Source organism: Hibiscus syriacus, unplaced genomic scaffold, assembly GCF_006381635.1.
Source record: "Hibiscus syriacus cultivar Baekdansim isolate YM2019G1 unplaced genomic scaffold, ASM638163v2 tig00110570_pilon, whole genome shotgun sequence".
Lineage (NCBI taxonomy): Eukaryota > Viridiplantae > Streptophyta > Magnoliopsida > Malvales > Malvaceae > Hibiscus > Hibiscus syriacus.
In genome coordinates, this window is record NW_024062785.1 from 1215104 (window position 1) to 1240951 (window position 25848).

Sequence of the window (25848 nt, forward strand, 5' to 3'; positions counted from 1 at the left end):
TCATTTTGTCATTTGCATTGCATTGCATTGCATCATCATAATGCAAAAGTGTTGATCCGTAAGGGGATATTCGAGAGAAAATTTTCACAAGAAGAGATAAAAGTTTTCAATCAAGCGATCGCATACACAGACATGCATCGAGGGCTAAAAATAAGTCCAGAGTACAAGAATGAGATTTTCTCGAAGATCGTGCATCATTCGAGACTGATATGATAATCCACTGATCTAAGGAGTAATCCAGCAGTAGATTCTCATCCACAATTATTCCATCGTTAACCATCAGGGAGTGAAGCACAAACTTCAGCATAGCCGAGGTATTGATGGAGTTAGTTTACAGAGCATTGAGGGGCATCGGTTCCAAGTACAAAGATCTGAGACGAAGCAGTGAGCTCGAAGATCGTGCATCATTCAATACTGAGATGATGATCCACTGATTCAAGGAGTAATCTAGCAGTGGAGTCTTATCTACAATCATTTCATCGCTAGTTATCAAAGAGCGACACACCGACCTCATTACCACCGAGGCATTAACGGAGTCAGATTACAGAGCGCTTGAGGGGCATCATTATTGAGGACGAAGATCCGATATGAAGCAGTGATCCATTCCAGGCTCACCATCTAAGCGAAGACATGTTTGTAAATTGGATTGTCTTGTAATGTGAAAACTTTTATTTCTGGTGAAGACTATTCTAGGATATTCATCGTTGGGGTCAACATTTTTCCATCTGTATTTGCATTTTTTTATTTTGCATATATATTTTTATTTTTAAACATTTTCATATGCATCATTCATAAAAACATGAGATCAATTTGTGGAGAAGTCAGTGGAAGTAATCCTGATCACGTGACCATATTGAGAATATAAACAAGAAGCTGAAATCAACACGATAGAAGCTTGTTCGATTGAGTCTTCCAGGATGGTTCGAGAAAAGAGTCATCGTTCCCTGAGGTCTACGATGTTGATCCAGTGCACAATTTCCATCTAAGAAGCTCCAGACATTCCACCGAGAACTGCAAGACACTAAAGCACAAAATCCATAATATGATTTATTCAGGGGTATCCTAATACTAAGCCAGAGAAGTCATTGCATCAACCACTTGCATCCATAGAGATTGTTTTGTTTGAACTCGTTTTTGTTCTTTCTTCAATATTTGCTTAAATATTTTTAATCTTTGATGACTGAAATGATGCTACCTTCTAAGGTTAAATAATTGAACAAATTTTAATCTTTAGTTCTTTGAATATCGAATGAATTACATATTCTTTTAATTCTTCAAGAATTATAGATTTTTGACATATGGCAAGATTAGACCCTTTTTTTTATCCTGTCTAAAACCCAAAATAAAATCTCTCGATTTTTTTTACCCGAAATAATTCCTGGTCACTACCAAATAACAAATTTTTGACATTCTATCTCTTTGAGACCTTGAAATATTCTTTTCGACCTTGAAACATTCCCTCTCTTTGAGACCTTGAAATATTCTTTCCACCTTGAAACACTGTATTTATTTTTTGAGACACAAAAGTCATACTCATACCTTTCTTTGAGCCAATAAAGTCACCATCGTCTTCTTAGACGTAAAACCAACATTTTCTACCAATAAAACCTACAGACATTGAGTACAAGACGTTCACTTGAACATAAACCTTCCTACAAAGAAGACACAATGTGGGACATCTCGCATCAATTTTCTGAAGACGAGCATGAGCAATTGAGACATGTTGAGAGCAAGAAGCGAAGAGATAAAAATAGAATTCATTCAAAATAATTCTATCATGCATTAATTACTGTTTTTCATTTAAATAAAAATTAATCCTGAAAATCTATCCCCCTGGGGATACCTCTTCTGCAAGGACTTCTGTGTATGAGATGATGAACGGCTTTCTTTCTTTATCCCTTCACAAAAGGAGAAAATGTTTCCCTTGTGTCCCCTTTGAGCCTGAATGATATTTTCTTTTGATTCAACCCTAACCAAGGATCACCCTCCACACTGGGGGGCAATGTGAAGGAAATCTGAGTGAAGAAAATTGATCCAAATGAGATACCGAAAGGTGAACCAAATGCCAAGTGCGAAGATCCAATGAAAAAAGAAAAAAAGCAAAGAACAAAAGAGGACAAAGAACACAGACAAAGAGTCTCCTGACTTAAATGACGCATCAAGCTGTAAACTATGAGATGGATCAAGCACAATCATTTCAGAATCACTTCATTTGAAGATCATAGAACATTAAGAGAAAAACACATGTGAGCAGATTCAAATTGAGCAAGACAAAATCGAAGGCATCAGAATGAATTGATCCTTGGTTTCAATTACTCGTAAACACTTGTTTGGGCCTTTTATCCATTTCTTTCATAACCCTGAACCATGACCTACATTACGTGCCTTACAAGTCCCTTCTAATCATACATGGATTTCTAAGCGGAAGAGACTATCCTCATATTTCATCCCGCCTATCAGGATTAATATTTTACTTATAAAGATTTTCTAAAATCTTTAATGCATGATAGATAAAAAAATAGCAAAGGGGGGTTAAAGACGTAAAATTCTGAGTAACGTCTTGAAACCAAAGGAGGATTCGAGTTGAAAACCTGAAAGGGCGGCTCGAATATGAAGATTATTACATAGGAGACGATTGCTCAAATCCCTTGATGAGGCATCACACAACATGAATGAGAACATGAGAGTTGGGAGTCAGAGAACACTTCCAATAACCGAGTACAGAACCTACTCCATCAGATCAGAGAACATCAAATAAATGAGAACACTATACTTTTGACCAAAATTAACCACTTGAGACTTTTTATCCTTCCTTACTTAACCATCTCTCAAAGATAGCACTGATCTTGACACTTGTCAAATAGCTATAATTTATTGAAGGATTAAAAGAGTAATTAATTCTTTGATATCCAATGAACTCTTGTTTTATGAGTTGTCAATTGAGAAACCTTGAAAGGAGCAATATTTTCAAAACTTTTGATTAAACATTTTTCAAAACTATTGATATTTTCAGACTTTTGAAAATGAAAGAAGAAGAAAAACATTTTTAAACAAGATAATCTCTCTGGAGGCGTATCTTGGAATTCAAAAAAAAATATCTATCTGAAGCTCAAGATCGAAGCTGGGGCAAGAGAACCTAAATTTTAGGGCAAAATTTGATGGAATAAACAAATGGTCTCAGGTCAAGGTTTGTAAGAGTACACATTGGTGGAAATATAGACAAATTGAATCAATGATAGAGTGAAGACTGCTCTCGCAACAATTCTCCTTCCAGATTGAGAACACATACATACATACACATACATACATGATACATAAATTTGCATCAAACATTTATCATCATGTGTATTAAAGACATTTTTTTCCTCGCTGGAGGATAAATTCAATAAAAAATCAAATAAATTTCATCTTGACATCCATCATAACATCCAAGATAATCAGTCAAAAATACATCATTTTGATCTCTCAGGAAATCAAAGCTCAGAAATGACCAGAAATCCCTAACTTGAAGAAGCAATGATTTGACTTCTTGAAGTCAACAATCAAGACATTTCCTCAACATACAGGAACAAGAAGAATATCTATCATCTTTGAGGTTTTCCATTGAAGTAAAATTCAGTCTCTTGAGACATTTTTCCACAAACTTTTAGATTTTTCTAAAAACAAATTCTGTCTCGCTTGAGACAATTTATTTCAAAACAAATTTCGTCTCATTTGAGACATTTTTCCTTTGAGATCCAAATTTTGAATTTGTTTCACATTAAACAAAGTTGATCTCATTTGAGATCGTATCTATTTCAAAACAAAATTTTTGTCTCACTTGAGATATTTTTCCACAAATTTTGAGAATTTTAAAACAATTTTTTGTCTCGCTTGAGACAATTTCTTTCAAAGCAAATTTTGTCTCGATTGAGACAGCTTTCTAAAAACAAATTTTGTCTCGTTTGAGACAATTTCTTGAAAAACAAATTCCGCCTCACTGGAGACATTTTTCGTTGAGATACAAATTTCGAATTTGTTTCACATTAAACAAAGTTGATCTCACTTGAGATCGTTTTCTCAAATTTTGTTTTGCTTGAGACAATTTCTTTAAAAACAAAGTTTGTATCACTTAAGACAAATTCTCTTAAAACAAACTTCGTCTCGCTTGAGACATTTTTCCTTTGAGATACAAATTTTGAATTTGATTCACTAAAAACAAAATTAATCTCACCTTAGATTGTTGTTTCTTTCAAAACAAATTTCGTCTCGCTTGAGACCTTTTCCCTTTGAGATCCAAATTTCGAATTTGTTTCACATTAAACAAAGTTGATCTCACTTGAGATCGTTTTCTCAAAAACAAACTTTGTCTCGCTTGAGACAATTTCTCTAAAAACAAATTTTGTCTCATTCGAGACTATATCTTAAAGCAAATTTCGTCTCGCTTGAGACATCATTTTCTCTCATAATACAAATTTCAAGGTTGTTATACTTAAAGCAAAATTAATATCACTTGAGATTTTCAAAGCTGATTTGTCTCGTACGAGACAGTTTCCCCTTTTAACAAATCCTGAAATTATTTCATTTGAAACAAAATAAACACTTTTGAAAACACCTTTGAGATTATTTCCATAAACAAAATCGACAATATTTGAATCTTTTAAAACGATTTTTATCTCTTAAAGACAATTTCTTTTGGAAAAAATCTTTGAGTTTGTTCCTTTTGAATAAAAATCTTGGAGTTTGTTCCTTTGGAATAAAAATCTGTGAGTTGTTTGAGTCTATTTACTTTGAAACAAAGTTTTGTCTCTCTTGAGACAATTTTGTGAAAAAAAATCTTTGAGATTGTTTCCTTTGAAACAAAAATCTTTGAGTTTGTTTCTTTGGAAACAAAATTTTGTCTCTTTTAAGATAATTTCTTTTGAAACAAAAATCTTTGAGTTTGTTTCTTTGGAAACAAAATTTTGTCTCTTTTAAGATAATTTCTTTTGAAACAAAAATCTTTGAGTTTGTTTCTTTGGAAACAAAATTTTGTCTCTCTAAAGATAGTTTCTTTTGAAACAAAAATCTTTGAGTTTGTTTCTTTGGAAACAAAATTTTGTCTCTCTTAAGATAAATTCTTTTGAAACGAAAATCTTTGAGTTTGTTTCTTTGGAAACAAAATTTTTTCTCTCTTAAAATAATTTCTTTTGAAAAAAAATCTTTGAACATGTTTCTCTTAAAATGAGTTTGTATCTCTTGAGACAGTTTCTCTTGAAGTAAATCTTTAAATATGTTCATTTTGAAAATCTTTGAGTTTGTTTCTCTTAACAAAATCATCTTTGAGTCTATTTCTTTAAAAACAAATGTTGTCTCTCTTGAGACAGTTTCTAATGAAAAACTAACTTTTGAGATTGTTTCATTTGAAACAAATTTGGTCTCACTTAAGATGTGATTCATCTTTGAGTATGTTTTTTTGAAACAAAATTTTATCTATTAAAGACAATTTCTTTTGAAAAAAATCTTTGAGTTTGTTTCCTTTGAAACAAAATTTTGTCTCTCGAGACAACTTCTTTTGAAAATACCAACCTTCGAGATCGTTTAGACCATTTATTTTAAAACTACCCATCTTTGAGATTGTTTTTATTAAAACAAATTTTGACTCCCTTGAGGCAGTTTCTCTAGAAATACAAAATCTTTGAGTTTGTTTCAATTGAAATAAAACCATTTTTGAGTCGTTTCACTTGAAACATTTTCTCTTGAAACATTTCTCTTAAACAAGATCATCTTTGAGTTTGTTTCTCTGGAAACAATGTTTTATCCCTTAAAACAATTTCTTTTGAAAAAATCATTGAATCTCTTTCTTTGGAAACAAAATTTTGTGTCTCTCGAGACAGTTTCTTTGAGAAAAATCTTTGAGTTTGTTTCTTGGGAAACAAAATTTACCATCTTTGAATTTGTTTCCCTTGAAACAAAACAAACATCTTTGAGATCGTTTCCCTTGAAATGAATTTTGTCTCATTTGAGACAATTTCCCATGAAACGCCGATCTTTGAGAACGTTTCCCTTAAAAACAAATTTTGTCTCGCTTGAGACAATTCCCTTTAAATGCCATCTTTGGGTTGTTTCCTTTGAAACGAATCTTGTCTCTTTCGAGACAGTTGCTTTGGAAAAAGTTATCTTTGAGTTTATTTCACTTGAAACAAAGCAAATATCTTTGAGATCGTTTCTCTTGAAACGAATTTCGTCTCCCTTGAGACAATTTTTATCAAAATCCAATCTTTGAGTTTGTTTCTATTGAAACACATCTTTGAGTTGGTCTCCTTTGAAACCATTATCCCTAGAGATAACCAGCCGTCCTCATCACGTAGGAACCGTGATATCACCTTTAGATGGCCAGAACTCTTCATCACGTATGAGCCGTGTCATCCCCAGACCAGATCTCCTCATCACGTAGGAGCCGTGTCAACCATAGATAACCAGCCGTCCTCATCACGTAGGAACCGTGTTATCACCTTAAGATGGCCAAGAACTCTTCATCACGTATGAGCAGTGTCAACCCTCGACCAGATTTCCTCATCACGTAGGAACCATGTCACCCTTAGACGACCAGAACTCTTCATCATGTATGAGCAGTGTCGTCCCCAACAACCAACATTATCCAATTTCTAAGTTTAAAAGGGAGAGAACCAGACAAAAACGTGATGTCTTGTCATCTTTGCCCTATTCTTGTTAACACAAGAATGTGCAAAGAGGGGCAGCTGTAGACACCCGTTTTTGTCCGGGTCTTTTTTATTATTATTTATATATATATTTATTATTTATTATTATTATTATTATTATTTATTATTATTATATTATTAATATTACATTTTACATATTTTTGCAGGCCAAAGCCCAATACAACAAGGCCCAACCTAGGCTTAACCCGGCCCACTTGACAACCCAGCTAGGGTTTCATCTCAATGTTCCAGCCGCCTCATTTCTGGCCATTGGATCTGGACCCATCCAACGGTCCAGATCACGCAGAGCTTAGGGTTTGAAACCCTAAAATATCATCAGCTCAGCCGTCCCTCTCACCAGCCGATGGATCTGGACCTCAATCAATGGTCCAGATCAGGAGATAGTTAGGGTTTCAACCCTAATTCCCTAAATGCTCAGCCACCGCCTTCAACTTCTCATCTCTAGCCGCCGCTCAAGCCGAGCGTCCCCTCGCCGATAGCCTCTGACGCCGGCTGCCTGCATCCACAGTGACCGAAGGTCCCTCCATCAATCTATCAACAGTGAAGAACAGCAAAACCAATCAAAAAATATATATATATATCATCTACAGTTCAATCTCACCAAATCTGAAAACCCATTAAAATAGTCCTAAATCCCTAAATATTCGGCTTTTGGTACTAACCCGAGCCTAGGAACATCATTCATATCAAATGGAGATGGATTCTCAGCCAAAGACCATAAGAAAGAGACATGCAATGACAGGGGGTTCATTTTTTTTGGGGGGCGGTGAGAACAAAAAAAAGAGAGAGACCATTCGGGTTTTACAGAATCCAATGAAAAAAAAATAAAAGCATAAAAAAGAAAAAAAGAGAGAAGAGGAGAGGATCTCACCACGGTTTGGAGGTCGAGAAGCCCGACAGTCGTCGGTTGTCAAAACTTTCGAAGGTAAAACTCTCAGATTTAGAGAGCTAGGGTTACCTTTAGGTCGAGATAGTTGGAGATCTAGGTGGAGAGTGAAGAGAGGAAGGTTTTGGAGGGTTTTCTCCATCTCCGGCCACCGTTCGCCGCCGCGAGCACCGCCGCGGGCGTAGCCGGCGGTGGACGAATCTCTTCTCCGTTGAGAAGGTTGAGAGAGTTTTCTCTCTCTCACTCTCTCTGTTTTTAAGCAATGAAAGAAATGAGGCATAGACTGAATTTTGGCCTGATTTTGGTCATTTATGCGCGGACCAGAACGGCGTCGTTTAAGCCAAAGGGGTTTCCGTGTTTTCATATTAAGGGGTAACTACTCTTTTGGTCCCTGATGCTTTGTAACCGTGTTATTTAGCCATGGAATGAAGTTTACATTATTTCAATTTGAGCCTTTATCTTTTCACTTTTATATTTTAGTCACTATCCTAGGTTATATCATTTTTTGTTTATATTTGGTTCTGGGTTCAATATTTTTAAATGTTACATCTTAGCCACTGATTTAATATTTCATGTATGTTTCTTTGATATTCGAATCTGGCCACCACATTTATAAATCTTTTATTTTAGTCCTTGTTTTACTTTTTGGTTTAATTATTATTCAGCCTTCATGTTTCTGTTTTAATTTCAATCTAGTCCTAAGCATTATTTATGGCTTATTCACATTTCTGATGTTTGTATTAGTTGTTGTTTGTGATTTGGGCCCTGTTTATTTTGTAATTATTTTTTAGCCCTGTTAATTTCTGCTTTTACTAATTTAGTCCATTATGTTTATGTATTTTTATTTTAGTCCTATTATTACATGTTATATTATTATACTCATATTTTACTTTGGTCACAATGTTTGTATTAGTTTCATTTTAGTCACTGATTTTGTATGTTGTATATTTTGGCCGATGTTCAAATTTGACTCTAAGATTTGTAAATCTGTTTATTTTGGTCACTAGTTTGCATTCGGTTTAATTACTATTTTAGTCCCTACGTTTCTGTTTTTGCCATTTCAGTCTTTTAATTTTCTATTTTGCTGTTTTAGCCCTTTAATTTGTCATTACCATGTTAGTCATTGTAATTATTAAATACTTACTTATTGACCATTATATTTTGGGTTGTAACATTCATTTGTATTTATTTCAATCTGTATGTACATATTTCGTGTTATGTAGTCATTTGTATCAAATGTAAATAAATATGCCTAACTCTATTTGTTGTAAATATTTTATTGTGCATTGTTTAATCATATTCATTTCCATTTCCTTAAGTATTAATGTTATCCGAATATTTCAAGAATGTATTTATAGAACGGGCGTGGAAAGTATCACTTGGTCGAAGTGGTACAATCCGATACGACATTCAAACAAATATGAACTTGGAATAAAATTGATTCTATTTTGTTAATTAATTCATCTCATATTTTAATTCGAATAACGTGATGCAAGTTATTTTATTTCACACAAGTGTTTATTTTTCAATTTATATTACATTCTTGTTTTATCGAATAGGGAATATCCTTTACAGCTAAGAAATAGTCAAAATAGCTTTCCCGACGGAGGATTGTTAATTTCGAGATTTCTTTTCAAGTTAAAGAATTTTCCCTAATAATTATTTGAAGCAAATTAATATTCAATAAATGGATCATAATTTAATTTTATATTCGATTCATACTTTCCACAATCACGACGACATGTAAGCGACACAGTACCAATTTTGGGCGTTGTAGGGGTGTTTATCCTTCCCCACACGTAACCGACTCCCGAACCTGTTTTAAATAAATCTTTGGTAACGTAGATCAAATTTTTGTCTTATAAAACTATTTTTCTTAAAATTGTTTTTAAAAGACGTTTTTAGGTATTCGACCTACCTAACCCAAAGGTCGATGGCGACTCATTTTCAATTTAATTTTAATTAATCCAAAATCACCCAATTTTTCCATATAAAAGTCATAATCGTTTTTTTAAAATAATATTTAATTGTTTTACTTAAAAATGGTTATGACAACATGCATATATTATGTATAATATATATTTTAAAAAATATTTTTAATTTTTTAATAACTTATGATTTATAATTTTATAACTTGCGACATATATTTAATCTTTTAAAAAAAGTATATAATTTTTAAATTTTTAATAATTTATTTTTATTTTTTATTTTTATATTTTAAATTTAAATAAATGTCAAACTTTTTAAAAAAATCAAATTAACTCTTAAACATGAAAAAAAATCAATTTTGCTCATATGCCATGTCTTATATCACGTTAATAGTCATCGTGAACTGTCGTGTCAATATTATGAAATGTCATATCATCACTATAATAGTCAACCACATAAAACGTTCGTTAAAATGCCACATTAGATTTATTTTATAAGTTAGAGAATCATGTTACGTGAAAAAAATAATTCGATAGCCACATTATTTTTTTTCAAAAGTAAAGGGGCCTCGAATGCCTTTTGCCCTAGATTTCAATTGCACTTAAGTTGATTGAATTGATCTTATTTTGAAAATTTTAATTTGTGTCAAGTCAAGTAGAGTTTTTTAGGATGTAAATGGACTAGGTTTGTGTTTATTGTAAAAAAAATTGAATTGAGCTGACTCAACATAATATTATATATTTTTTTATATATATTTAACAATAACTACAATAATACTACTCTATGTTTTATTTTTTCAATTATATCTTTATTTTATTTAATAAAAGATAAATTATATATATTAAGTTGGGTGTGAGTTTTTAATCTAAATATTAAATCGAATTTCAGATAATATGAACTCCCTAAACCCGGACAAAAACAAATATATGTGAAGGGTTTATAAATTTTTAATCAAATTTGAGTGTGCCAAAATTCTAACTCGATCCGACTGGTTGAATTTTCTATACCAAAGACTCCTTTGTACTTCAATAATATTTAAAATTTTAAAAATATATTAATATAAAACCTTATATGATTGGCCTTCTTGAGTCGTTAAATGATCAACAACGCTTGAAACGATAAGATTGACAGACCAGACTCTGTCTCATGCTATCGCACCCGCTCGATCAACCATCAAATTGACATAAAATGTATATATTCCTACTACTAAACCGATTGATAGGGACGTAAATAGCTGACTCTATCCGTAAAATTGATTGAAATTGACTCGAATCAAAATTGATTTTGACATGAGCAATGGTGATTCGAAACTAACTCGAGTCGGAATTGGTATTGACTTGAACTCGAGTTAGACCTAGAAATATTGGATATGAAATCGACCTGCACCCGATTTGAGAACGACTTGAATTCGAATTTAAATGAAAATATGATAACCGAACACGGCCTGTATCTGACTGATATGAATCCGAACCCGATATTAACATAATAAAAAGCTGGTATTACTCGATCTATTTTTAACTTGACCTTTTATGAATTTAACATGTAATTGACTAATCCTATAAATGATTTGATTTATTATTTAATTGATTAAATATTTACATAACTTATATATTATCATTGATAAAATTATCATATTTTAATGACAGAGAATCCTATATATATTATTATTTTGTACCTCGAAAAATCAAAACTATAAAATGCCAAAGTTGGGTGAGATTCCCCCATTTCTTCCCTCTGGTTTTCTCTGCATTTCTCTTTTTTTTTTTTTCCAATTTAGCTCTCATCGTAAACTGACAACAACAACGATAATAACACTGATGATAAACCCTAAAAATCAACGGCCAAATCTTCCATAAAACTTCATTACTGCTCCGGCCTTCTCTTTTAACAAATTCGAAAGTAATTTTCCATTTTTATTTTGCTGTAAATATCTTTGCACTTCGGTTCCAGTCGAGAATATTCCCTTTTAATAAACTTCAAGTTATTCGTCTCAACTTGAAATACAGTAAATTTTTTGCCAAGCATTTTTATTTTTCTGTATTTCTTAAATTTATGATTGGATCTCTGGGATTGTTGAAATAAAAACATCGGTTCTCAAGAGTCTGTAACTTTGTTTTTAAGGTAAATTTAACTAGATCTTTATTTGTTTCATGTTTTAGTTCTTCTGGTTTAGAGTTCTTGGTTCGCTTTCTTATTTATACTTGTTAATTTTAGTTTAATGCCATGACATTTTCCCATAATTTTGCTTTATTACTGTAATTGGCTATATTTTACTTGCTGTTAGTTATCTAAAAGGGAAGTCTGATTTGAAAAAGCTATGAAGGACTTTCAAAATGATACCCAGAAAGGCTTTTCTTCTTCTTTTTAAAGCTAGATAGAATTTGCATCTTGCAATTTTGCTTAGTTCATGTAATTATTCTTAGATCTGTTTGGTTAGATTAAAAGCTGAAATCCTTTTTCTTCTTTTTAATAAACCGTGGAATTGATTCTGCTTGTGGCATACCTTGCATTTGAAAACCACGAGAAGAGTCGAGAGAAACAAAATGTTTTTTTATTTGTTATTAAGATTTTCTATGTAATGAAAATCTTATTAGTTCTTCTTCCTTTTTTTGTTTCCTTTGCTTTGTGGTTTCGCTGTAGTTAGTACTAGCAGGATGCTTTTGGAATTGATTCTTGTCTAACATTATGATTGTTTGATCAATGTGATTGGTTGCACTTAAGAATAAATAAACTTATTTTATGTGGGGAAATTAGTTGAACTTGAAAGTAGCTAAAAGTGGATGTTTCTTTGTTTTGGTAAAAGATCCTAATCTCAATCAGTGCCACTGGGGCTATATTCCTGAATTCCTGTTTCATTTTGAACAAATATTTTAATCAGGATATGTGCTCTTCACAGTGCTTGATTCTCGGCCTTGTATTGTATACTTCTTATCAGGGAGGATATGATTCATTCAGATGCCAGCATTTGATGTTCGTGAATTAAGTGGCTTTTTGTTGGAATGAAGAATTTAAAGGTGTTTTTCTCTTTCAATAAGTAATTATTTGTATATATAATTGATCTCTTTGGTGTCAGCTAAATAGCCATTTTGTCAAGTTGTAAATGGTCATTGCTCCCAAATCAACACAGAAAAGAACTGCTTACACTTTCAGTCTGTTTATTCGGTGAATGAATCTGTTTATCATTTCTTCCTTGACACCAACTTGATTGATTTTATTCGATTACAGACCACACAAGATAAAAAACCGTCAAGTCGAGCTTCACATGAACCAAAAACGGAACAGAGCAGTCAAACAGCAGAGGGCTCAGGCTCTTCAAGCCATGATGGTCGAAAAGTTTCACGCCAAGATATAGAACTTGTAGGAAACCTGTTCTTTCTTATATTTCATTAATTTATTTCTTTTCCTTTTGATTTTTATTTATCTGTTTTCTAATTAGTGATTCACAATTAATGTAAAATGGTTGTTCCAGGTCCAGAATTTAATTGAACGATGTTTACAACTGTACATGAATAGAGACGAGGTTGTCAAAACCCTATTGAATCGAGCGAGGATAGACCCTGGATTCACAACTTTAGGTATGCTTCGTGAAAACTTACATTAGTCTTAATATGTGTTTGTTTTCCGGAATTTTCAATAGAATGCACATATGCAAGTGATAAAATAGAGCATGCCATAAAAGGAAAATGAAAAGCCGTCTACTATAGTGATATCTTCGAACTAGTAAAGTCTACGTCGCCAATCAAGTATATTCCTTATTCAACTGTGTTAGAGTGGGAAACCTCACTCTGTTCTCTTTGCTATTCTTGTTATTCAGTATGGCGCAAGCTGGAAGAGGAAAATGCTGATTTTTTCAGGGCCTATTATATAAGGCTAAAGTTAAAGAAGCAAATCCTTTTATTTAACCATTTTCTTGAGCATCAATATTATATGATGAAATATCCCCTGCCTCCAAAGGTCCCTCTGGCCTCAATACAAAATGGAATTCATCCCATGCCCCGGTAAGAGTTCTGACTAAATAAAAAAAGGAACACCCACCTTGCCTTAATTACTTCAGTTATAGTGTAAACTGATCATGATATTATGTTTAGACACGGTCTCTATTGTGGTTATGCAATGCCACTTTTTGCAGCGCAGTTAACAACTTACCAATGGGATACCCTGTGCTTCAACAACCTCCAATTCCAGCTACAGGGCAACCTCATATTGACTCCATGGGTATATCTAGCTGTCATGTGGTCAACGGAGTCCCTGCACCCAGCAATTTTCAACCTATGCAGATGAGTACCGGGAATGAGTGAGAACTTAACAATCCTTGTTTCGATCCACTATTAATTGGCTACTAAACATACAAATATTTACTTAGCGGTAATTCTGAAGGTGCTGTTCTATATTTTCATTATCTCATCTTACAAGTTATGCTGCTTCTTGATTTTTTATTATTATTATGTGCTGCTTTCTTTTGTCTTTTTTTGATTGAGATGTTCAGGAAATAGTTGATCAGATTTGCAACAAAGGCATGGTTGTGTTAAGGTTATATTACAGTATCATAAGCTAACTCCATTCAGTTAAACTCTAATCCTAAACTGTTTTAGGTTAGCTATATGCATAACTTTTACTACCACATTCTTAAATAATGTTAAAATATTAAGTCCTTATCACATTATCTTAGATTTTTGTAATTTCATAAAACTAAATTATGTTTCGCCATTATGCGAATGATAACCGATTTCCTTATTCTAGCATGGTGATGGACAACACTGCCCGTGATGCAACACCTGCAATTCCTCCAACCACTGCCATGTCATCTATGTCAGAGATGTCTGTGAGCTGTACATCAGTGGCTTCCAGTGGGAGTTTTCCCTTCACTGCTTTAGACATGTCAGGGATGGGAGTAGATACATCAGCACTTGATTCAGCCTTCACAACGGACGTGGCAAGTTCAGTAGGATTGCAGCTTGGACATGATAATGGAGCTGGGAATTCTAGAGATTCCTTTAGATCACTTGATCAGATTCAGTGGAATTTCAGTCTCACTGATCTCACTGCAGACTTGTCAAACTTAGGAGGTAAGCTGTGGCTATGATACCCACACTGAGATATCCAGTTAAACTTTTGTGTTTAAGTTTGTGATCTCTCTCTCTCTCTCACTCACACACACACACACATCTGAGGACTTGTGTTTTGTATTTGTTTTTCAGCATTTTGCTCTTAATAATTTGTGCATTGCTTTATTATTGGCCTTGGAAACCATCACTCCAGGAACCTGGCATCTTAGCTACTTTTTATTGTTCAATTTGGTGTTTCTCTTTATTAAGTTTGTACTTACAATGTGTGGCCCTTGGAATTGTTACAGATCTAGGTGCTCTCGGGAACTACCCTGGTTCTTCTTTTCTTCATTCTGATTCAGAAATTTTGCCCGATTCTTCAGAGCAAGATAATATAGGTAATGAGGTTGCATACTGATGTTACTAAATGAGATGCTTTGACTGACCTAGAATAGGAGTTTTCACGACCTTTCGACCTAGAATAGGAGTTTTCACGACCTTTCTTGCACTCAGTTACGATTGAATTTAGCCTTAAATCTCAAAATTATGCACGTATAACTAATATGGAGGGTTGATATGGTGTAATTATATTATATGGAGCTTTGATTTGATTCAATTTTCATGTACCACCGACAATAGTATCCATGTGGGGCCCTTTTACTTTTAATTATTAATTACACAAATAATTATATTTATTTTAAAAAAATAATAGATTTTCTTTGAAATATGTAGGTTGTATTTTTAGGGTTGTCTTCCCGTTTTAGTTCCATAAGCATATCTGGATTAACGTGTTTACAAATTGCATCACATCATATTACAAATGGCATCAATTTCACACTTAGAAAAATTTTGGTTTTTGACATTTTCCCATTCAAAGATACTGGGTGTATTAATGTGTTTGACAATACACTGATAACTTAAACTTGTTTCAGTGGAGGAATATTTTGTTGATTCTGTCCCTGAACAGCCGTGCTCTCCGTCCGATGAAGATAAAAAATCCTAGCTCAAGGTCAGTCTTGTAAGCCCTTATCTTGTTAAAATTGATAGCAATTAGCAACAAGAACAAGGCTCGACATCTATTCGGTAGGCATTTTGAAATTGAATTGTTAGCAAATTTGAACATCTAAGCAGTGTAACTTTAGCTTGTGATCAAATCAATAGCAGTCAACAAACATGAAAGTAGCCAAGTTACTCTTAGTGGTAAATTTTCAGATTATGGATATCAGACCCTCAATTTTATTTGGGGAATCTGAGGATCATTTATTCGTAATCTTGTGTTTTCAGGGTCAGTTCCGTGAGGTGATATTATATCTTTGATTTACTTGTTCCGGTAAAAGTATGAGATCATGTCTGTAAATTGTTATCATAGCTAGCAACAATAAACTTTTTTTTTATTAATCTGGGTAAGTACAAGGAAGCATCTATTCAAAGATGATAAACTTGGTTATACTAAATGGCTCATGTTGTAAGAGGTATACTGCACCGTTATTTTCTATTACTATGAAAGCTGCCAGCCTAGTAGCCGGTAAATTTACATATTAATGAAAAAGAGTTGCATATGCTCAATGGCGTATGTCCACAAAACTGGGGTTTCTCATTTGTTTCAGTTAGCAGAGTTTTAATGCTTCTTGTAAAAGATAAATGGGATTATATTTCGACAACCCTTAATTCATATATTTCGGCAGTTGGGAGCTATACATTGGCAAGGACCTTCAAGTTCATCACACTCATGGATCAAACACAATGTACTTCTCAGACAGATCCATTAACCCTTCATAATCCCAGGACCCTTAAACATGAAAAAAGTGTCATCATCGGAAAGCATCCATTTGCCAGTGGGTATGATAATTTGGATTGCACGTTCAAATATATGCAGTCCGATCCATTTCTTTTAGATAAGTAAAAGTCTTCCAAAATGATTTTTACTAAAAAAACAACCATATAAAGAGTGAGTTGGTCTTGGTTAGTTGTTAACACGAGCGGCCGGTGAATATGAAGAGCATGCCGTCTTATTTCTTGGAAGGTGTTTTGAGCTTCTTCTTTGACCTTCTGAAAAAGAAAAAAAAAAGACATTAAAATGCAGACTAATAGCACACTCGTAATATGAACAAATCTATGTCTGTACCATCAGCCATGTCAAATATCAAAATACCATCTCCCATTAGCATTATTTTGTAAAAAAACACAGAGGACCAGAAATTACCTCCTGGGTTTATCACCAACTTCAAGCACGCCCTTCATCAAAGAGCTTATAACCACAGAGCGTTCACACATGATCTTATCGTGGTACATCTTGCTCCCAATCTCGCATATTTCTTCTTCCACCTCTTCCAAAGTTTGATCCACATTCAACCCAGCTCCCCTTTCCCGATCACAGTTGCACCGAAATCATTTGCTTTGGCTTCTTGAAAAGCGTCCTAAAACGGATTAACAATTAAGTTAAGAAGAATTAGAAATCATTCCAACCTCGAGGAACAAAAGAGAATGCAAAACTATGATAGAATTTCCATCACCTCTTGATGCATTTTAGGGCAAATTTCAGTTTATCAGATCAGGACATAGAATGACATTGATTTTCTCAGGCAATCTTTTAACATTTGAAGTCCCTTTTTTATATACAAACTGAATATGTTTGATCATTTCATTGTAGACCCAACCAAAATTTTACGTTAGGTGGCTGTGGAACAATAAAGGCTCTGCCATTTCCTAGCATATCCAAGGGAGCCTGCATGATGTAACCGAAGCTTTTGCAATCATCAACATCTTCAAAAGCAATCACATGGTGTGGTTTTGAAAATCGGGACTTGGATTCTGACGCACCTTTTGATGATCAATCAGGTTTTTCCACAGTGAGTTGCGGCGGCTCGTTTTCCGACCTAAATGAGCTGAAACATGAAAAACATTGGTTCGGCATGGCGGTAAACTCAAAGGAAATGGCGGTGCTTTGTGTAATCTATGCAGGGGCTTATTGTTGGAAGTTTTTGATGGAAATCCTGGGAGTAAAAGATGAGAAGCTGGAAAAAAGCAGTGGGGTTTTAGAGATCGGGGAATTGAGAAGCTCCATCAAACAATAAACGATAGAAGTAGATTAAAAAAAAGTAGAGGATTTTCTGATTTCTACTGATAACATTGAAGAAAAGTAGATCGTTGTGTTATCATTGAGAGTTAAATAATCTAAGGAGATTACTTAAAAGAGAAAAGATTAATGAATTTCTTCTTAGATAAATTTTTATAAAGGTAGAATCGTATATCTAAACTGCATAAACAATTCAATGTTATTTTATTTACTTTTATTATTTCAATATTTTTTTCTTAATTACTACTAATCCATAGCACTGCTCAACCAAAACTACACTCACAACAATAATAATTTTGATGTTTTATTTGAATTTAAATTTAAATTTACCATTTATAAATATAAATACCATATTTCAAAGCAAATCTTGCTTAAACAAGCGTATGTAGTATCACTACTATATATATATAATCAAGGCCTGAACCCGATTCCACTTAGCCCATAATCAACCATTTTTATATGTTACAGGGAACTGGAAATTGTTGTTTGTTTTATTATGGAATAAAATCTGTAAGGAAAATAAGATGGTCTTATTGGTTATCACATTGGTCTTTGAAATCAGTAACCCGAGTTGAAGTCTCGGTAAGGGATCTCAAACATTGTTGAAACTTTTCCTTTTCCCCGGCATATGCGCGGGGGAGAGCAAGCGGAATTCCATCAAAATCCCTAATTTGCTACTCTTCTCACTATGCCCCAAACGAAAACCCCAGAATAATTTTCCCCGGAGGCATCGAAACACCTTTATTTCTCTATTTACCTCTTTCTTGCATAATTTCTCCTTTAATTTTTCCCATCCCATCCCAACATGGAACGACAAACACGGCAAAAAATGGAGGAAACAGTGAAGGATATATTGAGCAAAGCCGATATGGAAGAGATGACCGAGTTCAAAGTCCGAGTCACTGCCTCCGAGCGACTTGGAATCGACCTTTCTGATTTGAGTCACAAAAAGTTTATTAGAGAATTGGTGGAGTCTTTTCTTCTCTCTACTGTCGAAGAAAATGGGGATGGAAAGGAACCGAATTGTAAACCCGGTGAGAAGGGTAAAGAAATTGTTACGGTTAAGAAAGAAATCGATGGGGACGGAAATCGCCTTATTTGCAAGGTTCGAGTTATTTTGATTAGTTGTTGAAATTTTTAGCCAACAGTAGTGGAATTTATATATACACTAGTAATTGGAGATTCGTCTCGTCGTTTGGGAACTCAAAATGATAATGAACAAATATATATATATATATATATATATACTTTAGAAGCTACCTTAGCTATCCGATTCAGCTTAATTTGATTGGGAACTGAAAATGAATAAATGTTTCAGCTATCTTGTTTTGTATACGTTAAAATTTTGTTGTTTTTTTTTTTTTGTATAAGATTAAACTTTTTTTGTTGGATAAACATACAATTATAGGTAAGAAGAGTTTTAAAGAATCCATGTTGTGACTTTGTTTTCTTCTACTGAATCATTGCTTTTTATTTAAGACATCTATTTATTTCAGCTTGCAGACATGATGAATGTGGTTATTCATGATTTTAGTGGAAAAAGTTATGTATCTGTTAGAGAGTTCTATGTAAAAAATGGAAAAGAGCTCCCATCTGCAACAGGTAATTATATATATAATATGTGTGTGTGCTCCCCTTCTGCTTCATTCTTATATTTTCCTTTTCGAATATCTTTTTTTTCCTTTCAATTAACAAATGAACATCATGGAAATAAGAGAAATTGTTTGTTTTCTGTCCTCTCTCATAGAGGATCCCGAATCACAATGGATAAGAAATAGCGACTCTTATTTATCATTTAATCGATTGAATTTGTGTTTTGGTTATCTGGTCTCTGGACCGACTTGCTCATCTTAATGTCTAATGGTTTTCTATTACTTTTTTCTGTCACCGGAGCTGTTTGTTTTATCATGCTATATTCTGTATCAGTACCTAACGCTTCTCTCTCGACATACATTTCCGCTTTTCCTACTCTAGGAGTTACCATGTCAATTGAAACCTGGACAGCTTTAAAGAATAATTTTCTTGCAATTGATGAAGCTATCACTAAGATGCAATCAAATTTAAGGTGGGAATCCATTTTGAGTTTTGAGGTTAGCAATATTGTAGTTTCTTTATTGTTTGTAGGCTGCCAATTATATACAAGAAGTTTCCAGTAACGTCAATAACTAAGGATAAATGTAGAGTTGCTTATGTCTAGATTTGCAGGGTCTATGCTCTGCCTGCAAATTTAAATATTACTCGAAGATTGTTTAACTTGAGAGCCTTTAGCATAATGATGTACTGACTTTGGACCTTAAATAAATATATGTAGGAAAAAGCACGATGGTCAACAGAATGGAGATATGTCTAATCCAGTTACTGCTATTTCTCGTGAATTTTCCCCTATTGAAACCACTCGCTTTGATGGAAAGAATTACCATTGCTGGGCAGAACAGATGGAACTTTTCTTAAAGCAATTGCAGATTGCTTATGTGCTTAAGGATCCATACCCTGGTCTTGATCTTAGTCCTGAAGCGACCAGTGAAGAACCGGCTCAAGCCAAAGTTCCTGAAAAAAAGTGGATGAAGGATGATTACCTTTGTCGCCACTGCATTTTGAGCTCTTTATCTGATGACCTGTATTATCAATTCTCAAAGAAAGCTAAGACCGCTAAAGAGCTGTGGGAAGAGCTAAAATTGGTTTATCTTTATGAGGAATTCGGAACAAAGAGAGCTCAAGTTAGAAACTACCTTGAGTTTCAGATTGTCGATGGAAAATCAATTGTTGAGCAAATGCAAGAACTCAACAACATAGCTGATTCTATTGTTGCATCTGGTATGATGGTTGATGAGAATTTTCATGTTAGCGCCATCATTTCCAAGCTTCCACCATCCTGGAAGGAGTTTCGCATTAAGCTGATGTGTGAAGAACATCTTCCTTTCTGGATGTTGATGGAACAAATAAGAGTTGAGGAGTCATTCCGTCACAGAGTCAAACAAGCAGAGCATCCAAAGTCTGCAAGCTTTCATCCAGCTAACAATCTTGGCCCAAGGATAAAAGATCCAGGGGTGCCTTGGAAGAAGCGAGAATCAGAAATGCATAGCAAGGTCTTAATATGTAGCTACTGTAGCAGGATCGGGCATATTTCCAGGTTCTGCCGCGATAGAAAAGGTGGATAAAATGTGAATGGTAAGCAAAATTGCGATAATTCAACAACGCCTGGTGTTGCAGAGGTAAGCATGGTTGGTAGTAATGTGTAGTTAATTGAAACGGATGCTGTTTTGGTAGCTGAGGTCTCCTATTTAGTTGTATTAGTTGACTAACGGTGTATCGTTTTAGCTTCCAAGTTTGGATTCCACACTGTTGCTTTCTTTCATATGTATTATTTATTATGTACAAGCGTCAACCATTCTATGCAGATGGAACATTTTGTAAATGGTTTAAATTTGGTAACACATTGCAGATTGATGTTAGCTGACAGAAGATTAGACCTGATAAATATGTCACATTAATATACATTATGTTAAAAGATAATAATGATTATGATGAATCAAATATGGCAGACGTTGACATACAAAAAAGAACGGCTGTGATTTAATCTTATCCTTATTCTTTGTAGAGTGATGCATCGATATTGAACTCTTTAACATTTTTTAACATATCCTTATTCTTTGTAGAGTGATGCATGGTCCAAACTATTTTAAATTTGGTCGTTGAACTTTTTTAATCCAAATTAATTCTAAAATTTGATGTTCTTTTACTTGAATTTTTGGTCCACTCGATGACATGTCATTTTGAGAATACACCACACCATCCCTTGAATATATATCTATATGTTGCATAGTGATGTGATACAATATTAGTGATATCATCAAAGTGATTATAAATCTAAATCAAGGGACCTAGTTGAAAAAAGTTACCAAGTGTCGTGACTAATATTAAAAAAAAGGGATCAAATTGATATAATTTAATATATTCTGGGACTATATGTAACATTACACATCTCGTGAATTTGGGGAATGCTTGAAAATTTCTGTCCTTGTGAAATGAAAGAATTACAGAGAATGTCGAATTCAAAATAATAAACAATACTCCATGAATAAGAAGCGAATGAAAGTAGGGCTAACATTTGGACAGTAAGGCAACGTGAGAGATGGGATCTAAGGCAATAGAGAGAGAGAGAGATCTAAAGGTTGAAGCAATGGCTCCCTCATATTGGGCCATATGTTTCAGCAGTTATCCATTGTTCAAACTTCAGACGACGACATCTTTCAATAAAGATAAAAAAGAATGGTGCACATGGCCAGCATTTTCAAGCACACGTTTCAGATGGGAGAAGGTTGAAGATGAAGTGATTTAATAAAAACGATTAAACTAACCAAAAATAAACTGAAAAATAGTCTCCCTATCACGGGCTTTTCGGGGTTTGGGGGTTTTTATCAGCAAAAACACATGTGAATATGTGGATTTGTCAAGCTTTTCCAACGATTTGTCCAGACTTGAAAGGGAAAAGAAAATCTAATACAAAAAACGTGCTGACTGCTGCATGAATGTGGTTTGATCGGCTACAAACACTGGAACAACGCGGGTTAAATAGGACCACTTAACCCATATCCACCCAGTTATTGAACAAGACCTGATTGCTTAATCAAATGGTTAATTATTATCGGATAAAATGCACGATCTCTAATTATATACCCTATGTTATTGAATTCATCGACTAATAAAAATTATAAAATGATCCTTTAATTATAAGATTTTTTTATGAAATATTGACTATTAAAATTATAAAATGATCACCATTATGTTCTAAACTTTTTATTTTATATCAAAATATTGATGGTAATCTAAACTACAAGTTAACATGTTGATTATGATATGATAAAATCTAATTTCAAAACATCAAACGACTATCACAACATCGTTCATACTGTCATTAATTTTTAATCGAAAATTGAATTTAAAATATATAGATAATCGAGTAACTATTAATAATTCATTAACTCAACAAAACGATACTTTAGAGTGCATATTGTTTTATATTATTTTATAATTTTTAATAATTAGAAGATTCATTCGCCGATTGTTATTCTACCTTTTTTATACTTTTGGTTCACAATGTTATTTTACTAGTTACGACAGTTTTTGATCTCGGTTTTCACCTGTCATGTTTGACAGGTGATTCAGCCTATATATGCTACGGTGAAAACAGGTATCCACCTAAACAAAAGACCGAACAACATGCAAATTGAACAAAAAATAACTCAGAAATTTAATTTATGTTGCAAAAACAACTCATTATGACAGAATGTATGTATATAATAATATGGGCAAATCACATAAACTTTGGTGCCCTACTTGGTCAGTAAGTAGTTATTTCTACTCCTACCAGGCCCTTCATGCTCCCCTTGCTGTATAATCCAAAAACCTCTGAAGAAGCTTCAAATCAGGTTCTTCACGTTAATTTTTATGCCCGAGGACATTGTTAAAATGCAATTGTGTGCTATCCAAGAGATGATGATAATGGCTGTAACGAATTCGGTTCGGGCGATAATGCCGCCATAACCTTTTCCTTTGTTAGCTGCTCCGATCCTTGAGACTTGATAACAAATGTATGAAACACCGTATCGTCTGCTGCAACGAGTTTCGACTCGAGTATGTTGATATCTGCTGCTTTGAATGCTTGGATTACTCTTGATGCGGGGTGTGAATCTAAAGGACAGCTTACTCTTACAACAACTTCATCTTGAACCGCTTGAACGTCGATATTAGTCGCTCCGATATGATTCTCTGTGTTTGAGTTGGGATCTAACCCAGCTGAATCTCTTGAAGTACTACCGAACTTCTCCCTTTCTGATTCCATGACCCTAAGTTTCGCTTGAAGCTCATTGATGTAAGCTATTGCATCTCCTAACAACGAAGCTTTGTCCATCTTGGAGATATTGGGCACCACAGCTCGTAAAGCATAGAAACGCTGGTTCAGTTTCTCACGTCGCTGCCTCTCGGCTTCAACGTGATTAAGAGGTTCTTCTCTACCGTTAGCAGGCTTTCGACCCCTTTTTCGGGGCGTCCTTTCATCAGCCGCACTCGGTTTCTCTTCCTTGCAAGGAGCTTCAACATCCGAGTGCTCAGATTCAGCACATAATGGCCGAGTAGTTGCAGAAGAAGGCCTTGAGGCAGCCCCTGAAAAATCAATTTGCATTTGAACAGGGTTTTGCGACTGATACTGATTAAGCCGAAACTCGTCCCTAGCTCCATTAACAAGCTCCTGAACATTATTTGTCGTGTGTTGAGAATCATTAAAGTTGGTAGAACTACCCTGTATCACACCATGAAGCCAACCTGAACCTTGAACACCATTTTGATTCCTTGAAAATGGAAGCTTACCACCATTAGCATAAGCTGACCATGTTGGTCTATTTTCCATCTTTCTAACAGCGAGTTTCTCCCGATGATGGGGATGAACATGTGAAATGTTGTTCAGGTCCTGCCCAAAAATCTTTGGAACACCTTCCACAATCCCCAAATTCAAAAAATGGGAAGAGTCGTCATGTTTCTTCTCATCCACCACAGGTACTGCTGCTGCAACAGCCATTTGCTCCGTTCCAACGAGCGGATAATTCGACGAAAACGAACTTGTTATGGACTGCAACAACTGTAAGCTTTCAGGCACCGATCTAACCGACCCCAATTCGACAACACCGACATCTGTAGGTACCAGAACAATGGTTTGAACACCGGCAGACTTTGTCAGAAAAGACCGAACACAATAATCCAAACCCGACTTCAATGCATCCGAGACCCATACATGTTTCCCGGACAAAAAACACTTCCCAGGGCCTCCCTCTCCTCGAGGGAAAGAAAAATACATGGAAGCTAAAAAGAACATCTCAGTATCAGTAACTCTGTCCAATCCAAGTGCATAATTATCCTCATCTGATCCACCGAACAAAGTATGCAATTTCTGCAAAACCCTTTTCCTCATATTCTGCCGAGTCTCGTCTTCGAGGCGAAGGCTAAGAATCCGAGCCGTTTCGGGTTCTTCTCCTTCTTTAGGCTCTCGACAACACCCATCGCCCCATCCGAGGACCCAATCGCCGGTCTTGGACCGCGAAATTTGCCAGAAAATGGCGTAGTTCCAGCTGAAGTTAGAAGCGTTGGGGCGGTCCACGAGATCTGAGAGCTTGTTTTGGAGATTTTCATCACTGGTTATGGTCATTAAAAGGTTTTGATTTGAAACCGAGTTTGATATCAAGTAGTCTAATGCTCTAGTTCCTAAAACAGCGGCAACCATGGCCTTATCTTCATCGTTCAAAGCCCCACCTCCCATACCCAATTCAATTTTCATCTCCTAAACCACTCCAAACAACCCAGTCCAGCACACCCCCGCCCAAAAAATTGAATAAAGATGGAAAGTTTCCAGAGTACCCAGATAAAATCTCACCCGTTAAAGAAGAGAAATCAATACATTTATAACTAAACTAGGAACACCATAACGTTATCTCTACATGCACAACATAGAGCAACCATTTCCACTCTTTCCATATCCTACTAGCTCCAAAGTAAGGAGGGAAATCCAGAAAAAAAAGGAAATCAAAGCGAAAAAGACATAATAATTGAAGAAATACACACCAGTTTACATGAAAAAGCAAGTTTGGGATCAGCAGAAGAGTATGCAAAAGTCACAGGTCACTGTCAAAAACCAAAAACACACAAAGTTTCCCAGAAAACAAAAGGATCGGTTGAAGAGGCGAACGGAAGAAGTAAAAAGCCTTGGTTCAATTTCCCTCTCACAAACAAATCGTTAGAAAAATAACAGAGGAATTTGGGAAGCGATTATCTTTTTCTTTTTCTAAAATCCTAAATACAATAAGTGGATCGTGGTTAAGCAAGGGAGATTAGGGTTAAATACCAAGGTAAAATTTTGGTTTTTATTTTTAATTCGTTTTAAAGTTTGAGGGTAAGTCGGCAAAGAAATTCTCCTTTTAATTATTATTATTTGTTGTGATGAGAGAGGTTTGGACATCATAATTAATAGAGAAAATCGCCTCAGTGACCAAAAAAAAGTTATAATATACGATTTTAACCAACTTTTTTTGGATTTGCCAAAATGACCAACAAAATCGCAACGCGAAATAAAAATCGCAACGCGATCCCCAGAATCGCAAATCAGTTTCCAGAATCGCAAATCAGTTTCCAAAATCGCAACGCGATTCTTGAAAATCGCGATGC

General features: G+C 34.6%; 3 protein-coding genes across 5 annotated transcripts; 2 read left to right on the forward strand and 1 right to left on the reverse strand.

Moving 5' to 3' along the window:
* The first annotated feature begins 11551 nt into the window (after positions 1 to 11551).
* Positions 11552 to 15839, forward strand: LOC120132810. Of its 3 annotated transcripts, XM_039149498.1 has the most exons (10): positions 11552 to 11637; positions 12452 to 12530; positions 12742 to 12873; positions 12986 to 13091; positions 13331 to 13510; positions 13648 to 13810; positions 14257 to 14582; positions 14870 to 14959; positions 15494 to 15570; positions 15693 to 15778. In XM_039149498.1, the coding sequence occupies exons 2-9, from the start codon at positions 12516 to 12518 to the stop codon at positions 15562 to 15564; spliced, it is 1083 nt and encodes a 360-aa protein (XP_039005429.1). In that variant the 5' UTR covers positions 11552 to 11637; positions 12452 to 12515; the 3' UTR covers positions 15565 to 15570; positions 15693 to 15778. The 3 variants fall into 3 exon arrangements, with proteins under 3 accessions (XP_039005429.1, XP_039005426.1, XP_039005427.1); XM_039149495.1 differs by having other exon boundaries at positions 15494 to 15839; XM_039149496.1 differs by lacking the exon at positions 11552 to 11637 and having other exon boundaries at positions 12401 to 12530; positions 15494 to 15839.
* Positions 15840 to 18158: 2319 nt separating this feature from the next.
* Positions 18159 to 21089, forward strand: LOC120132809. The gene is made up of 4 exons (XM_039149494.1): positions 18159 to 18742; positions 19134 to 19239; positions 19612 to 19702; positions 19949 to 21089. Exons 1-4 carry the CDS (start codon positions 18443 to 18445, stop codon positions 20793 to 20795), a joined length of 1344 nt encoding a protein of 447 aa, XP_039005425.1. The 5' UTR covers positions 18159 to 18442; the 3' UTR covers positions 20796 to 21089.
* Positions 21090 to 22877: 1788 nt separating this feature from the next.
* On the reverse strand, positions 22878 to 25065 carry LOC120132808 (transcription factor MTB1-like). The gene has a single exon (XM_039149493.1). The coding sequence runs from the start codon at positions 24962 to 24964 to the stop codon at positions 23120 to 23122; it is 1845 nt and encodes a 614-aa protein (XP_039005424.1). The 5' UTR covers positions 24965 to 25065; the 3' UTR covers positions 22878 to 23119.
* Positions 25066 to 25848: the final 783 nt, after the last annotated feature.

Coding starts and splice junctions, on each gene's coding strand:
- LOC120132810 (XM_039149495.1), top strand. Junction 13,811..14,256: donor CAGATGAGTACCGGGAATGA/GTGAGAACTTAA, acceptor TCCTTATTCTAG/CATGGTGATGGACAACACTG. Junction 14,583..14,869: donor AGACTTGTCAAACTTAGGAG/GTAAGCTGTGGC, acceptor GAATTGTTACAG/ATCTAGGTGCTCTCGGGAAC.
- LOC120132808 (XM_039149493.1), bottom strand. CDS start 24,964: ATGAAAATTGAATTGGGTATGGGAGGTGGGGCTTTGAACGATGAAGAT.
- LOC120132809 (XM_039149494.1), top strand. CDS start 18,443: ATGGAACGACAAACACGGCAAAAAATGGAGGAAACAGTGAAGGATATA. Junction 18,743..19,133: donor GAAATCGCCTTATTTGCAAG/GTTCGAGTTATT, acceptor TATTTATTTCAG/CTTGCAGACATGATGAATGT. Junction 19,703..19,948: donor AAGATGCAATCAAATTTAAG/GTGGGAATCCAT, acceptor AAATATATGTAG/GAAAAAGCACGATGGTCAAC.